The sequence below is a fragment of the Pholis gunnellus genome, assembly GCF_910591455.1.
Source record: "Pholis gunnellus genome assembly, chromosome: 16".
NCBI lineage: Eukaryota > Metazoa > Chordata > Actinopteri > Perciformes > Pholidae > Pholis > Pholis gunnellus.
Window position 1 is genome coordinate 3,363,428 of NC_136543.1, and position 18,471 is coordinate 3,381,898.

The 18,471-nt window shown below is 44.1% G+C and overlaps 1 protein-coding gene across 1 annotated transcript in view; it reads left to right on the top strand.

Annotated features, from left to right (window-relative positions):
* Positions 1-13,967, top strand: part of LOC306708357 (ETS domain-containing transcription factor ERF-like) — a 43,280-nt gene extending 29,313 nt beyond the window's left edge. Inside the window, exons 3-5 of the mRNA XM_079176189.1 lie at positions 5,710-5,822; positions 8,406-9,277; positions 9,434-13,967. Coding sequence (XP_079032315.1) covers positions 5,710-5,822; positions 8,406-9,277; positions 9,434-10,261 — 1,813 coding nt within the window. The 3' untranslated portion in view covers positions 10,262-13,967. The remainder of the gene's footprint in view (positions 1-5,709; positions 5,823-8,405; positions 9,278-9,433) is intronic.
* Positions 13,968-18,471: the final 4,504 nt, after the last annotated feature.

Here is an 18,471-nt window from a genome sequence, read left to right on the forward strand (position 1 = left end):
TCTATTTTCTTTTTAGTGTAAGATAACAGTTCAGCAGCGGTGAAGGATAACTAGTGTGTCCATTCTCTCTCACACACACACACACCAGAACTGGAACAAAACTTTATGCTTCAAAGGTCTACTTTATGTTCATCTTGTTTTGCTAAATAAGGATTCACAGATCACATTTTTAGGAACATTTTAAGACCCTTAATCTTCCAGGCATCATCTTTTGGTTGCCGAAACTGAAAATATGGTTGTCATTTTTAGTTGTCAGCCCTGTTGTGTAATGTAGGCGATTTTGACGTTTAACTTGTTTTTCTTTTTTAAATCTCTTATTTCTCTGATCAGTTTGATCTGAAGTCCAACCGTGTCAGATGTGTAGGGTAAAAAAAAGGTTTGATGTGTAGTCGTGAATGCGCTTCGTGCTGAAACTCGAGCGTGACGGTAGATTTAGAAACACACACCTTCACCCTCTGCGGAGCACATGTGGGATGCTGCAGCGCTTTATTTAGCTGCCAGTCTGTTTACACACACACACACACACACACACACACACACACACACACACACACACACACACACACACACACACACACACACACACACTGCTAGTCATCAATGTCGCCTCCTGTTTTGTAGGTTGGTGTGGGTTATAGTTTGCCATGGTGATGACTAGTTACACTGCCTCATCACCACACACACACACACACACACACCCACGTTCACACACACACTTAACACCTTGTTGTATGTCAGCCCTCCTCCAGCCCATCTGTGTCTTGTTTGTTGCTTGAACCTTGTTTGGTCTTTGCTGCTGTGTTTATTTGTTTAAGTTCCTTTTTAAAAGGGACAATGCATTCCGTATAAACACAGGGAGAAGCCATGCAACATGGTGTAATGTGTATATAATATGCTTCTTCCTATGATATCCTACGGAAAAATTACTCCATTATCCGTGTTTTCCTACCAAAGCCACCAACGACTTCTCGTTCCTGGGTGAAAGATCTGGGTTTGTTGGACCAACACGTCACCCCCCCGCCTGCTCGGTGGGCGAGATTTAGCGGTCTTTATACGTCCTCGTTCACGATTATGTGCAAAACGTACGAAAACATTTGGTGGGATACCTACGAACTATTATTTTCATAGGTATAGCTAAGAATGCTGGATGAGACGAGCCTGATAGTTGCTGAAGGGATGAAATGGTTAATTCCTCTTTTTTTCTTTTTTTCTTTTTAGACCTACTTTACATTAGTGTCATATCAAAAGTTGATACAATTGATATCCTTTCCTAAGCACCTTTCAAAGTAAAACTCAGATGTCAAATTGACAGATTTATAATGAGGGCTCAAAAAGGGCTGCAAGTGCTGAAGTTCAATCAAACGAGAGAGAGAGACGCTGCATTTCTCCGGCCCTAAACTCCAATAAATACGGCTGAATCATCAGAGTTAGACAAAACACTGTAAAACGTATCCTTGTCCATAACATCCTGTGCACTCATATTTTGGGATGCCATTTTTGCAGTTTGCAATACGAGCGAAGAGTACAAGGAAGTTGTGCGTTTGAGCGGCATCCGGAGTGCAGAGACGGAGACTAGAAATCCAAGTTGAAAATGTCAGGCTGTACTTTTGTTCATCTGCTTCCATACAGAACACTAACACACATGCTGAGCAATGTATTTACCATCAAAGCTGATTGGACCACCACATAAAAAGGTGGCAAATTGTTCCATTGAAGAGAGAATTAATCCCATAAAGTTTTCACAGTAAATACACAGTCCATTTATTAAAGGAGCCGCTACTTTCTTTTTGGTCTCAGTAGAGTGTTTTACATCAAGGAGCAACTTTGATGCAAACGTCTTTTCTGTGGTCTGCGAACCTTTTTAATATGAACCAAGGGCTGTTAATTCATTCTGAGGGTCTCTCTGTTAGATGTGAAGTCTTTGATTGATGCTTCTCTCTGTCTTTGTAGTGCACATGTGCGTGTTTTCATTCACGCGTACACATTACACGTGTATAGACTAGAGACGTATGCGCTTCTGAGTTTGGATCTCAAGCACACATTCACGCACGTGCACAAAACATAGAGGCCGAGTCTATAAAAGTGAAAAGTGCTTTCTAGTTTCTGTTTTTTTAAGGAAGTTCAAATGGTCTTCAAAGAGCAGGAGGCCTGGGCCCGGCATGTGAGACCGGCTGTCCCATATTGACTCGGCACTGTGTGTGTGTGTGTGTGTGTGTGTGTGTGTGTGTGTGTGTTCACTCCTCTCACATGTACGTCGTTGGCCTCTTCCACCCCGACCCGTTCTAAGTGCCATCCATCCATCCACACGTCTGTGAACATGATGTCCTTCCAGCTCTTGTTTTACGGCACACACAGGCCACGATTGTTAACACCCGCTCACGAATACTTCTGTTGACTTCCTAGAGCCTGTGTGTAGTAAACGATTGGCTTTTTTTGTGTGTTTTTCCGTGTATGCCCGCTTGCCACGTACATGTTAATTTCCACCTGCACAAAGTCTGCCAGAAGTGAACCACAGTGCACATTTAAGGGCTTGCCATTTTTCTTCCATTTTTTTGCCTTTTTGCGATACTTACTGTACATTCTTCATGTCAACTGTATTTCAGGAGGAAATGATTTTCTTTTAAAGCTATTTCCCTTGGGATTACATACATTATCATCATATCTCACTAAGAGCCCGTCTAACATGTAATATAGTATATATTCATTTAAGAAAGTATTATATGTTTGCTTAACTTCCCTCAATGATTAGAGAACCCTCCCCGCAACCCCCAATACGTTTTAGTTCAATTATTGAAATGACTAAAAGCCACTCGAATGGTCGCTCTGATTCATTCTGTGCATGCTCGGTAGTTTTTTGTCATTACTTGTTTATGTTTTTTTCGTGCCTGTTGCATAACAGCCTGCTCCGCGTGTGTGTGCGTGTGCGTGTGCGCGTGTGTGTGTGTGTGTGTGTGTGTGTGTGTGTGTGTGTGTGTGTGTGTGTGTGTGTGTGTGTGTGTTTTGAACGTGTGGGTGTGTGTGTTGAACGTGTGGGTGTGCGTAGTAGTCGTCTCTATCAGAAGAGGCCCTTCACTCATTGAGTCATTGAGGAGCTGGATGAGTTCCTGGTTTACGTCAAACTCACACTCACACACTTCACTTTGTTCTGCATTGAACCGAGCTCCAGTGACTAATACTCTGACCACAGTGGAGCAGGGAGTCAGCTGGGCACGGCTTCATCAGTGTGACAAATATGACGTCCTGTATTATTGTGTTTTTGCTGTTATTTGTAACTGTGACTATGAGTGTGACTGATCGTAGGAAACTAATCATTCACTGTACTGTAAGAATCTTATCTTATTTACATCTTGGCTTGTTTTAGGGCGGTTATGGTGCACAGAATTCTGTTTGTTTGTCATTCATGGTTTTTGTAGCTCTGTGGAACGGCAAATAAAGGATTTAGACTTGGCAAAGTTAAACAGAATTTTGAAAGTATTCCCTTGAATTAGTTTTATCTCACTTAAAGGGTTTACATTTTGGATTATTGAGCTTGTATGAGCATTAATCCACCTCACAGATATCTAATTCTATCCTCAATTTGCCATCGTATTTTATTACTATAGTTTTACCTTTACATTTGCAACGATCTTATTTTTGTATTGTGTCTGTTAAATATGTAGCCAAAACTAGGCGGATGGATTTATACAGAAACATGGAGAACAGCTCTTTTGTAACTAATTGACAACAAGAGACATGTTTACAACTTAATGTTTCGAGCAAATTTAACCACTGAGCTCCTCGGGCCCGACTGGAAAGGATGCATAATGCATTACAGTTCCCAGAATGAAGTGACCAGTCTCAGCTGAATGAGAGACACTGATTTATTAGTCTTTATGTACAGAAATATGAATGCGGTTTTGGTCCCCGAGGGCCATCGGTGAGTCACACGGAGCCATTTTATCTTCCGGATGAGCTGTCAGCGGCTCGCTATTCACTCCTCTTCATCGCTCGTATTGACGATGACTAATCCCTTACTAATGGAGCCGTCTGTCAGATCACAGTGAGATTTTGAATCCAACCGTGTGTTCACATTATGAGCAGCTCGTTAAGTTGCGTGTTCACTGAGTAATGTCGGATTAGCATGCAGGTAGTGCAACAATTTGGTTTCTGTAATAAAGCAGGGCGTCAAAGTCAGGTTGTATAGAAGTCTATGAGAAAATGACTCTACTTCTCTCTTGATTTATTCCCTCAGTAAACATGAGTTTATGGTCTCAATCTCTAGTTTCAAGTCTTCTTCAATACAGCATGATGGTCATTTAATAAATTATGCTCCATTAGAGTCCAACAGACCATAAAGCAGGGTATGCTAACGTCAGCTACATTTAACTAACGTTAGCCAAAGCGTTTACTAGCTTTGTTGATGCTTTGCTGACAAAAATCCTAGAAGAAACGGGCAATTTATTTCATAAATGAATATTACGTACCAGTCGAGGAGGAAGAGGATCGGTTTTTAATCTCTTCGAATCCAACGATTCTCTCCATCGGTTGAATGGCCGTCCAAGGTTGACTCGTGTTTTTGCCCCGTGCTACATCACTGTCCCAAATCAAAGTCAAATCTCAGTAGAACAATCTCCACCTGCTTCCTTTTAGCTGGCTAACGTATTAAATCATTTGGAAACTTTGCCTGTGGAAATGTAAACATAGGCCCATCTGGTCTGCAGGCCGCAAATCGTTTTGGAAAAATAAATCACCCCAGAAAGTTTGGGGGTAGTCATGGAAATTAACTTCATAAATACCTGTATACAAAAGCACATGTGGGTCAGTTAGGTTTGACTGGGGAAAAATGTATATTGGTTAAAAAACACTTTAACATTCGTGCAGGTCAGTTATGTCTCTTGACGTTACGTTTTTCACTGTATGGGTTAACATCACACTCCAACCTCTTTTACTCACATTTTTTATGTACAGTATACACTGGAAATCTTGGAGATGTATTGGTAAAAATGTAGAATGAATCCTGTATAGAAAGCCAAACGTCTTGCTGAGGGTCTTGATTGCTTATGTAGGTCATACAGAGGCGTTTAACACGTATTAAAAGGACTGTTTCATAAGCTTTCACACCCGACCCCTTTGATTCGGTGAAAACAAACTCTGGTCTGTTGGTACGGTTGGTTTGGGCTGGTGTTATAGCTGTCGAACAAACCATTGTGCGGACTACTAATAAAACGTTATATCGAACGCGAGTACCTAAACACTGTGTGGGCGCATTGCTTTTGAGATAAACCGGTTTATGTATCGAGTTCTTGCCCCACCAGAGGTGGTTGATAATGTTATTCATTGAAGAAAAAGTTTCATTTTAACAACTACAAACCCTCTAATGACTCTCAGTACCTTTCATTCATTTATGTTCACAAACAGTAATTAGCTCACATACCAGAAAACGCTGCAGGATTGATTGCCTGTCGATGACTTGTGACCATAAAAGCTGTGGTCAAGATTACTAAATGTCCTCACACAGTTCATTCAGGTTTGGGATGAAGAGTGGACTTTGGTGATTTTGGTTGATGAACTGTGAGCTGTTTTGTTTCATGCAGGACAAATGTTACTTCAGTCCATAGCCTCAGCTGGAGAAAACGTGCATGATAAGTGCACTTATCCATGCTGATGAGAACCGTATTTACAACTGGTAACTCTCTGGGGGATAACTCTTGTCTGTCCTTCACTCTTTAGATACTACTACAACAAGAGGATCCTCCACAAGACCAAAGGGAAGAGGTTCACCTACAAGTTCAACTTCAACAAACTGGTGCTGGTCAACTACCCCTTCATCGACATGGGCTCCGGTACGCACACACTCACATTTCTGTACCCGATATCCCAGTTTGGCTCACCACTCAAGGACGTGTGTAGCATCATGGTGGAGATGTTACCTTGTGTTGTGTCTAACCGCTGCCCTGATAACATCCCATGGGAACAAAAATTCCCGGTTATTTATAGTTTCGATGAAAAGAATGAAATTACACTTGACAGAAAGGAGCCGTTCAAGGAGCGTAAGCTCTAGGGCAGACGCATTGTTTTTGGCCTTCAGGTGTCTGAATTTGAGGTCCCCGTGCTTGTGTTGCTGAACTTATCTTTGAGCTTGAAGAGCTAAAATAACCGCTGAACACTTGTTCGTAGTGGTGCAAGGGCTCATAAAACTCACGGATCAGAGTCACGGATCGGATCAAGGAGCAAATATAACTATTAGAGATCCCTGATCACGTTTTTTTTGCCGCTGATACTAATTGCAGATCATTGATGATACATATTGGCAGACAGATCCCTTTGTTGTTTGATTGTAGCAGCTGGTCTACAAGGCTCCATCCGTCCCAAAAATCATTTCAACCGCTCTGAAGTCAGTAAACCATCAAAATACTAAATGTTATCCTTTTACTTTGTGAAAGTAATTTTTTATTGGGTTTTGTCTTCATAAAGACACACAATTTAAATAAGGAAATAAAAGGTTGTATTTTCATTAATTAAAACAAATCTTGTCATTAGTAGTTTTAATAAGATGCTTGGAGCTAGTGTAAACAGGTCATAATTCATCTCTAATATCTATTTATGTTGCTCTGAAAACTGGATATATTCAAGTTTCTCACCAAAACTACATTTTACAAGATTATAACATTATAATTTACCTCCGCCCAGTACTCATTTTCACTGAACAGAGCCTGAACACATCATAATGTCACCGAATGAAACCTTTGTTCGTTAGCCGTTAGCGATGCTGCTAACGTTACTAGCTCTCGTTCTATCAATTTAAACAGGGATTGGTTGTTTACAATGTAACATTATCAGAGATCGGCGACTAGAAAAGCATAAATGATGTCCTGATCACATATTTTACTGAATATTGTCGGATAATGATTGTCAGTAAAACTAGTACGGATCCCGGGTCGACAGTGCTCTGTTGCTCCACTACTTGTTAGCCAAGAACAGAGTTTTTTTACAGAGAGCCAATCATGATCTGATATTTTGCTGTAATTTTGTTTCAAGACATTAAAATGTTGTATGTGAAATTTAGTGTAGCGGGGGACCAACCTGTCAACCCATGCCAAAGATAAATCTTATAAGTACAGACCTGGAGCAGCTTTGTGGCCAGCCCTGGTCACCATCTACACACTGCATTTAATATAATCCAATCATATCGAGAGCTTTTTGGAGGCCAACCCAGGAGGTTAGCATCACACTGCTTTCCTCGACAAAAACGCCAATTACTGCAGAAACTAAGCTCTCTGGCAAACACAAGCTTGTGATACTTACACGTTATGTTCATCAACATACTGTTCACGAATGAACACTATTTTATGATTTTTGAAATGTAAACAAAATCGGTAAAAGTAAAAAGCTATAAACAAACTACAGACATCTTCCCAAAAATTCCCATTGACTTCGAGATGAGGGAACCAGAAGGGCAAAAGTGCTTCAATCATTTCCTGGTCTTATACCTCTATTCATATCAAGTATGTTAACCCCTAAGATGGCTCAATGAGATACCATCCTATAGAAGTACAAATCCTAAACTCAAACCCCTTTTGGGTGTAGTGTGTGTGCATGTATCTGCCCTGTCTTCTCAGACGTCAGTGTGCCACGTCCCGGATTATCCCTCTCCTCTCCTCTCCTCTCCTCTCCTCTCCTCTCCTCTCCTCTCCTCCCTCCTCTGAAGTCGTCTCCCGTTCTGGTGCCGGCCACCCAGTGTAAACAAGGCCCATATGGGAGCGTTGGATACCGGGTGACATAAGTGCGGCACGAAACTTTAATTATAGCCTCCGTGTGATGTGGCCCACACACATGACATGTTGTGATATGATGGTTTCGTACGACGGTCACCCGCCCGCACATGCCCACGTCAATCTGGATTGATGAGCGAGCGCAGACGCTCACAAGCATACACATCAGATAAACACACATCTTCTCCTCATCGTCTCTGACACACATGGCTGTGAGACACGCACACACACACTCTCAGCAATGCTGGAAAAAACAGAGGAACCCAACCCATGTTTGTGATGGCAGTAAGAGCGACTTTTCCAATATTTAATTCTGGCACGTGCGCGGTTGCCAAGAATTTATTGCCGTGCCACAGTCTCTCTGGCAGGAGAGAGAGCGAGAGGGGAGGGGTTGAAAGAGAAGGGAACTTGTGGCTTTGAGTAACCCAGTGTTTTCTTTCTGTGTGCCTGTTACCCTTTGGGTAAAATAGTTTGAGTTATGGGAGACATGTGACTCACTCTCATTAGCTACTTTTCCCTTTTCTCCTCAGTTTAAAGGGCCAGTTTGCCTGCTTTCTTCTCCCATCCTCCTTTATCTTCTTTTTGTTTTGAGATCATTTACATCACATTGTGGATTTGAATATAAATGCCCCTCCCCTCTTTTCCTCCTCACAGCTCGTGTCCCTCAGAGTGCCCCCCCGGTGCCGACCGGCGGCAGCCACTTCCGCTTCCCCCCCTCCACGCCGTCGGATGTCCTCTCCTCCAGCGAGGAGCTGCGCAGTCCAGGCATGTTCAGCAGCGTGGCCCGCCGCATGGCCCGCGGCTCCGTGAGCGACTGCAGCGACGGCACCTCCACCAACTCGGAGCTGGAGGAGGCCGTGGGGGCCGACGAGCGAGGCGTGGGGCCCGACAGGGTCTACAGGGGCCTGCTCCCTCCACGTCTGCCGCACGAGTCTCTCTTCAGAATCTACCCGAACACCGGGCTGGCCAGACATGGCCCCAGGGTCCACCCAGATTCTCTGTCTCCATTCCCCGTCTCCCCGCTGCCTGGCCCCGGGGGTCTTCTGTCCCCGGCCCTGTCCATGACCCCCACCCCGCACATGCCCTACACCCCTTCTCCCTCCATGTCCTCCCCCATGTTGGGTTCTCACTTCTCCTTCAACCCGGAGGACATGAAGCACTACCTGCAGGCCCACACCCAGTCCGTCTACAACTACCACCTCAGCCCCCGGGCCTTCCTCCACTACCCCAACATCATCATCCCTCAGCCCCACCGCCCCACCCTCGAGAAGCCGGCCGCCCATCACCTCCACGGCCCGCACATGCCGCTCTCTCATTCGCTAGGCCACCAGCCAGGAGGCGGGGAGGATGGGCCGCACCACCCGTCGCCGTTCAAGTTCAAGCTGCAGCCGCCACCGCTCGGGCGCAAGCAGAGGGATTGTGAGAGCTCATTGGCCTCTGCTTCCTCCTCCAGCCAGTCCTCCTCATTCACAGGGTCTAGTCAGATACTCAACTCTGCCTTGGCTGCAGGGCCTCCTAAGATCAAGGTGAGACTGCTAACACACACACACACAGGATGTGATGGTTCCACTTAGTTCAGGTTCAGGGGTTTCGGAAATGCCTCTCAATCATTTCAAGCATGAATAACATCTGGCTTGAGTCATAAATGAAACGTCATCCTGTAAAATATTCTTCCTCTCCAGGTGGAGCCCATATCCGACATCGAGTCAGAGGAAGAGGTGGAGGTGACTGACATCAGTGAGGAAGATGAGCTCAATCAGAACGACCGGGATGACGACAGCGACATCTTCACCCCGACAGCTCGCCACCATCACCATCAGCTCAACAACCATCAGCTCAACAACCATCACCATCAGCTTAACAACCATCACCATCAGCTTAACAACCATCACCATCGGCTTAACAACCATCACCATCAGCTCAACAACCATCACCATCAGCTCAACAACCATCACCGAGCCAGTGGGAGCGGCCTCTCTGCTCCACCGCACGATAACCCCGACGATGACCCCGATGACGACGAGGAGGTCTTCAAGACCCCTGCTACCCCTCCCGTCGGCAGCAGCGGTGGCGGCGTCGGAAGCGGAAGCGGCGTCGGAAGCGGTGTCGGAAGCGGCGTCGGAAGCGGCGTCAGCAGCGGCCCAGCCGTCCTCCACCCGGTCAACCTGAAGAGCGAGCCGGGTCAGGTGGCTCCCATCAGCCCCGGGGGCACTCTCTGCATCCCGCTCAAGCTGCGCTTCAAGCGCCGCTGGAGTGAGGACCAGAAGATGGAGGCGGACAGTGAGCGGGACGAGGCGGAGGACAAGAAAGTAAAGGCCGAGGGAGAGGAGGAGCGGGAGGGGAGGAGAGAGGGAGCGGGCGGGAGATCGGCGGGGGAGGTGGCGACCGTGGGTGGAGGAGGAGGGGTCATTTTGGGGTTGATGCTGCCACCGCCGCCCACCCAGCGCAGAGCGAGCTCTGAGCTGCAGAGGGCCACGGCACAGCTGTCTCTAGAAAACACTGGCTGCTGAGCATCATGTGCCCACACACACACACACACACACACACACACACACACACACACACACACACACACCTTCTACTTGGATACAAAACACACACCTCTCTGAGTCTCATCTTCAAACGTTATAGTTTTAGACCATAATGCCTTGTGGCTTCTTGATGGAACTAGTGAACGTGAGCAAAGTGGAGACAGTAACTGAAAGGTGATGGTGTAAACACACTTCAATGTCTGAACATGTATCATGTGTAGGAAATAATGTTTTCTGTGCAACAATTAAAGGAGCCGGGCACTTTTAGCTCCTTTACTCCACACGAAACCAAATATTTCCCCGCACATGTTACAATGTTCACAAGGTAGCGAAGAACAAGATGACACCATTATCACCACTCCGGGTCTGTCACCGTTGCAGCGTCGCCTCCCTTCTTTCCCACCTTCGTGCCCGCCTGTGGTCAGTTCTGTCGGCAGGCTGCCACGAGACGTCACGGCTGGCGTAGAACCACAACAACACAGATGTATTGCAAGGCTAGACCTTTACGCCCCATCAAACACCAACACAGCAGTATTTTTTAGAGATAACCAACCCCCCCCCCCCCCCCCCCCATGAGAACACCTCAGAGCGCCAGTTAAATCCGCAAGGGGGTCACCTTGCATCACACCTGTGCCCTCCTCCTCACATCATCACCGCTCCCCAACAACAGACAGACAGATCCTAATGTTACTAAAAAAACAATCACTTTTAACAGCCCTGATAGAGATTACAGAAGTGCCTCTCGGTCCACGCCCGTCACCAAGCCCCAAGGCGTAGTGAGGGGGAGAAAAGAACAGAAAAAAAGAACTGTGACCTCTCTCCGATGGATCTCTGACTGAAGAGGGAGATTAGGGAGAGTTCTCCAATCAGCGCCTTGTCTCCAGGAAACAACTCGGACACTAAGAAGCCGCATCAAGCCGAGTGGCCTCATCGTCCTCCTCTCGTTCACTACAGTGTATAGAGACACGAGACGAGGGTGGAGTTGCACATCTTGAGGACAGTCGAGCTGAGCCCAGAGGGCGATTGACCTCTGACCCGCCACGCATTAGCATTTGTTAGCCGGCAGATGGACGTGGGCTCCCGCTGTACAGAAAAAATGACAAAAAGACGCCCAGGTCTCTGCGGAAAAGAGCCGTATCTTTCTCTCCTTCTCTTCGCTTGTCGAGGAAGCAGCGACTAGAAAGGCTGTAATTACAGACACACTTAATTCTGTGTGCGTGTGCAACAAAACCCTCTCAGGATACAGGGGGCGTCTTCAGCTGGTCCTGCACGACTTCACACACTCTGAGGGGTTTTGGAGCTTTGAGGTTGTTTTTTTTCTCCCTCTAACGTACGGATCGACCGCTCTTCTGCTAGCCCCCCCCTCCCCATTTGTTTTAGTTTTCTTTTTAAACTGCATTCTTTCTGTCAATCAACACAGGACAGTATTTTAGGGCATTCGCAGTGATCTGAGGAATTTTCGTGCGTCGCAGATAACAGCCGACGTTCAGAGCGAACTGATTTATCTCGGGGGGGGGGGGTCATGAATGCGGAGCGTCGAGGTTAAACTCAGGCAAGCGTTCACTGAGATATCGAGACAAACCTTCTTTTTAATGGTGTTTTACTCAAAGTTCAAAAAGAGGGGGAGAAAAGAACACTGCTCCCATTTTAACGAACAAGTCCAAATAAGATTGTGCCTTTTTATAAGCCAACAAGAGTTTTATCACATTACCCCCAGCATGTTGTATAACACGCACACACACGCACACACACACACACACACACACACACACACAGTACCACCATGCCTTCTGTTTTTTGTAAAAGAGAGATACAGAATAAGTAAATCTACACATATATATTTTATTCAAATATATATTGAATTCAAATATTATATTTCAATATGGTCATTTGATACAAATCAGGAAAATCCTACTATTTTTAATGGTAAAGATATGTATATATTCTAACGGGCATATGATTAGCTTTGCCTTCTCACCCTTGCCTTCTCTTGACCGTTGAGCTGCAGCGACAAAGGCCTCAGAGTTTTATATTTATATTGTTCAAATTATTGTTTGTTTTTAAACCAGTTATTGTGTATTCAGGGGAGAAATGAATGAGCAGAGTCTCTTGGGGTAAGATCCCACTTGTCGGTGGGCGTGTTTTAACCTCCCTGGAGTAGGCAGGGTTTGACCACGTCGGGGTCTCCCCCTCACCTGTCCCCGTGTGGTAAACCCCGCCCTCCTGCAACTGAAACACCTGAAGCATTTAGGCCCCCGATCTGCTGAAACGGGGAGCCGGGCGACGGTCTTTCCTGCTCTGCGTCGCCTCACATAAGCCAGCTGTCGACACAAACGGTCTTTGGTTCGAGCGCGGACTCTGGACTCAGACGGCTTTGTGTGATCAGAGTGTGTACGGGCTGGTCTGAACCCTGCCCCCACACACACACACACACACACACACACACACACAACCTGTCCTGGTTACAGTGAGGCTTTACTGTGACTAGAATAAAGGGAAGCATGACATCACATGTGACATCAGACGCCCCCACAGTCTTTCTGGAGTAGACAGTAAACCATAGAAACTGCACACACACACACACACACGTATGCTAAGGAAATTGCATCATAAAGGCTCTGAGCGGAGTGGAGAGAGAGGGACTTCCCATAGCCTGACTTGCTCATTCTGCTCGGTGTGTGTTCGTGCACTTGTGTATGTGTGGTTTCCATGGTTATGCCGTCACACACACAGCTGTTCAACATAAATGAAATCTCGGCTCCAGGTTATAAAGTTCCTTTTTTTTCTCGTCCAGCTAGCTCCGGACTCGTGTGTATCTTATTTTGAAATACTTTTTCTTCACCAGACACACACACACACACACTCTTACATCTATCGGTTTTAATTGGCTTGTTTTACATTCTCAGCATTAAAAAAGTGCCAGCGAAAAATAATTAAATCCAATTTCCGGGACCTTGTGAGGACCGATGTAGCCGTTTTAAGGTGTGGTAAAGAAGAACACAAACAGCGAGCTGTACCTGAACCGTTGAACCGTTGAACCGCGCTGCCTTACACACAAAACAAGAGGATAACCGTTTCCGCCGCCGGGTCCATATTTTCACCCCACCGCGCCCGATTTGTCGTTGTCATTTTCTTCTGTATTTTTTCCTGACGTATTACTGTTATTGTAATTCTATTATTAACATGACTGTTTTTGATTATTCTGAACCCTCCTGCCCCCGTCTCTCTTCTCCATGAATTTCCTGGTTTCCTGTGAGCTTTTGTTCCAGTTTTGCACTCTTTCCCATGAACTTCAACTAGTTGGCTTCAGTGCATTTTATTCTTAATTTTAATCTTATTTTTTACTTTTGTTGACTGTATAAGAGGGTCACATAATCCCCACATGATATAACGCAGGGGGAAAGAAACACTTCTCTTTATTTTTCTGATGTTGTACATATATATTTTTCTTCCCCTTTTGGCGGATTCTGTAAGAAAAAAAAAGCTTTGTACTGTTTAACCATTGTATTATTTGAAATGTGTCCCCGTCCCCTCTCTCTGGTCTCGTCCCTCCTCACGTGTCCACCTCCACGGGGAGCTGTCACTCCAGAGGAGAGACGGACCCTCTTTTGTTTTTATCATGGAGGAACCACCTGTACTAGAGTTTCTCTTCATTTGTAATTAAACAATAATCAGGGTTCATTAAAAAAGGTAAAAAAAAAACTGGATGTCAGCGTCTGCTTTTCTTTCATTTGTTCACCTTCTACTTTGTTTATTTACTCAAGTACTGCACTCGAGTACAAATTATACTCCAATTATAGTAGTTTGGTAAACGGCTCAAATGTAGAATTATCAGTTTGCTTTAACTGATATTCTTCCATATTTTCTCCCAGATTTGAACCGTTTATCTGTTATCTGATGAGCGCAGCAGCAGAATAGAAATGCTTCTGTTTTGACGTCGTCTATCAGTCTTGGTTTCCCCCGACAACATCCCTGAGAACTCTTCTGATGCGGATTGTGTCCCAGCGACACCTCGTGCTTTCACTTCAGCCGAAATAGAAGTATTAATTAGCAGACAGTCAAATGTTTTCTATGTGGGTTTATCTTCTGCTTGACCCCCGGGCTCCTCTCTGGGTGCTAGTTGGAATTTGTTTGTTTTTTAAGGCTGGTATTTAGATCTTTTAAAAAACAATCATCTTTTACCAAAAGTACTGATAATAGCTATTTGTTTATTTTATATCTTGCAATAAAAGCTTCTTTTCATTATTGATAAAGTCAACAAATCATTGAGTCTATAAGATGCTTTGAAGTAGTGAAACATTCCCATCACAACTTCCCAGAAGGCAAGATGTCTTAAAATAGCTTTGTCCAACCAACAGTAAAACCTCCAAAGACCTTTAGTTTACAATCACAGAGGGACACCCGACCAGCGGCGCTCCACATGTTGAGAGGCCATCACCAGAGTTGTAGCTTAAAAACGTCTTAAATATAGATTCATCTATTGTGACCTGGTTGCCAGGTCTAGCCAATACATCACACATTTATACATAGCATATAAATACATCTACTCTCCTAATAACAGTTCAACAAGGTTATGTATTAAGTTTACTGTGTTCCCCACTTTTCTGAGCTTTTTTTTTACCCAAATCTCATTCATACTTCTGCAGTCACATGGATAGATTTTGTCTAACTAAAGAACCTACACCAGGCGTCTTTATGTCCTTTATTCATGACTGTGTTCTCAGGCAGAATTGTGAGTGAGCCCACTCCCCTGGCTGAGACAAAAGGGGATTCATCAGAGAAAATGACTTTAGCCCGGTCCTCAGCAGTCCAGTCTCTGTACCTTTTGCAGAACATCAGTCTGTTCCTGATGCTGTTCCTGATGCTGTTCCTGATGTTGTTCCTGATGTTGTTCCTGGAGAGAAGTGGCTTCTTTGCTGCCCTTCTTGACACCAGACCATCCTCCATAAGTCTTCGCCTCAGTGTGCGTGCAGATGCACTCGCACCTGCCTGCTGCCATTCCTGAGCAGGCTCTGCACTGGTGGTGCCCCGATCCCGCAGCTGAATCCGCTTTAGGAGACGGTCCTGGCGTTAGCTGGACTTGTTGGGCGCCCTGAAGCCTTCTTCACAACAATTGAACCTCTCTGCTTGAAGTTCTTGATGATCCGATAAATGGTTGATTTAGGTGCAATCTTACTAGCAAGTCATCTGATCACGCTTCATAACATTCTGGAGTATATGCTAATTGCCATCATAAGAACTGAGGCAGCAGACTTTGTGAAGATTAATATTTTTTGCCACGGGTGTACAATAATCACTAGCCTGCTGAACAAAAGGCCTCCAGTTGATTTCTCTCCTGGTGCCTCGCTGAAACTCTGGCTCCCCCTGCTGTCAGTCTCTAGTAGTACATCTATACATCTATACTTCTACTACTAGAAACTAGAACCGTTCTACCGCCTGCTCTGGGGAACTCTCGCGAGACTTGAGAGGGAATCTTGGGGATAACGTGTGAAACCCGTGAAACCATAATGGCTCCATAATTGCCAAGTGTTTAACTAAAGTTTGTTGACATAAAAATGCAAACACACATTTATTATTACTGATCTGTCCAGTCTGGGAACTTGCACAGTGACATCTCTGCGTTATGGAAGGTACTGAAGAGGAAATATGTGTCGTGTCTTACCGCTGTTTGCACTTTAGCTCAGCTCTTCGATTCCCATAATAACAGAGTTTGGTAGGTCAACTGAGAAGATGTATCATTGAAGAAATAGCACTGCTACTTGAATATTTTTTTTACAAACAATATTATATATAAATAATATATTAGTTGTTTCTTCTCATGCCACTTTCTACTTCACTACATTTCAGAAGGAAGTATTGTACTTCTTTACTCCACTACTTTTATTTGACAACTTTCGTTACTAGTTATTTTAAAAACGTAGATGTACTTAAGTACCTGTGTAAAAATACTTAGTTACATTCCATCACTGGCTCAGTATTCATGTAGCAGCTATTAGACTCATGACTGCAGTACCCTCTCTCTGTGCCTACACTGGTCATTTTACTTTACTTTCTTTACTTTCACAGTCTCACTGTGATCTCAATGTCCTGTTAATCATTCCAGTATTTGTTTCATGTCTCTATCCACCAGCCCTCGTCCTCCCCTCCACCCCTCTGTCTCACCCCTCCACCCCTGTCTCCCCCCCTGCAATCTGATTTGAAGCATTCACCGGCTGCTGATCTCAACAGGGGATGGGCCGTATTAATAGCAGGCTGATTGACGGGCTGTTTGGCCTCCAGCCGAGAGGGATTGTTGTCTGGCTGTGGGACGAGGTCAGAGGTCACAGTCCAGAGAGGCCGAGACAGAAACCAGATCACAACAGAAGGCTAATTATCATGCATTGTTACGGGGCTCCTGCTGGGAATCCGCCTTCACTTTCAGCAGCAGGTTACGGTGAAAACTGTGGACCTCCAACATTCAAACCGTGGTGAGACACATGATCAGTATAACGTTTGTTATTATATACCGATATTATGTGGTTGTGTTTGTGAAGTCAACATCCACTTAGCTTATGACGTTATAGTAACTGATTAAAAAAATATATATCATCAGATTAAAAAAATAATAAAATCTAATGAAGTAATTATCTTAATCTGGTATTACAAAATACATAATTTACTGAATACATCTTGTTTTGATAAAGTTATTGTCAATATATTAGTATTTGGTCTGAAAAAAAGCATCCGTAGCACTTCTTTAGGCAACATGTTTGCCTCTTATGTAATATTTAGGTTCCTGTCATTATCGTCCACGTTGTTTACTGTCGTATTAATGAATGTGATGGGATTCACATTTTATATTTTATTATCAAGAACTATTGTTTTTCCTTTCCATGTTTTACTCAGAGTTGCTTTCCCTTATTGATTAGACGTCACACTCTAGCACCCACAGCTGTTAAACATGATAATGAATCCAGTGAGGACATAGTTAATGTGGAGTTGACAGTAGATCAAATATGTGTAAATCTAAACACCAGAATAAAAGTTTCGGTCAACAGTCAATCTCAAAATATATATATATATATATATGCATGTGTCCAATATATGAATATATAACTATGTCTAATAGCTATAAGCATGAGGTCAACGTCACACAACCAATAGAAATCAGGATCATTCCAGAGTATCGGCCTACAGGTCACTGCAGTTTAGTTTGAGGATACAGCGCCATCTACTGAGCAACGCAGACTGTTGCAGATGTAGTAGAATGAATGAAACTGAGGAACAAGCCATTTGTACACACGGAGCTGGTGGCACTCTTTAAAAATAAACATTGTTTTAAATCCCACCATCAGTAACTAATCCATCTGCACTGTTGTGTACGGGCGTCTTTATTGTGCAAGTAGTTTGGTTCAGTTCTGATAACCAATAATGAGAACTGGAGACAGTGGTGATTACGATTACAATCGATCAAACTTTATTAGTATAGCACTCTTCATACAAGTACAATTTTAAGTGTGTTTCACACTGACTGATAAAAAAAAATGACATGCAACAGGTAGAAAAGTTCATCTTCACAAATGCAAAAATAAAATGTACATTATTCCAACTCTTTCTCACAGAATGTTATATGCTCATATAACAGAAATATGCAAACTGAAGTAAAGAAATTGGTGTCTTATTACCTGATGTGCATGCAAGTCACAGTGGGACAGTAACATCAGACTACACAGGAAGTGGGCGTTTGTTTTGTTGCATCTAAGGCCTCAGTTTCCTTTCTTTTTTTAAATGTACTTTGTTAATGGGTTTTTTTACATGCAAATTTAAAATAATTTCAAAGTGCTTGTGAGTGACACACAATACACAGCAGCTACGAGGAAAACCCCACACAGTCAGCGCGGTTATATCTCGCATATTGCAGTAAACATAACCCCACCCATCCCCCAAAAAATCAAATAAGTAACTAAGATTAAAAAAAAAACTGAGGAATGAGAAAAATGTAAAGTCATGGCATCAGGTTCCGATAAGTGTCAGAGTGTTGAACATTGCAGTCCAGTGGTTCCAGAGGTGTACACGACCTAAACCAGGCTACGAAAAGTCCTGCACTGTAATTTAGATTGACTCTTTTTATGGCCGTCATCAAAGATATTCACACGCTTAGTAGTGTCCTTTGCACAGCCATCCAGATAACCCGCTTTAAACGTTGAATT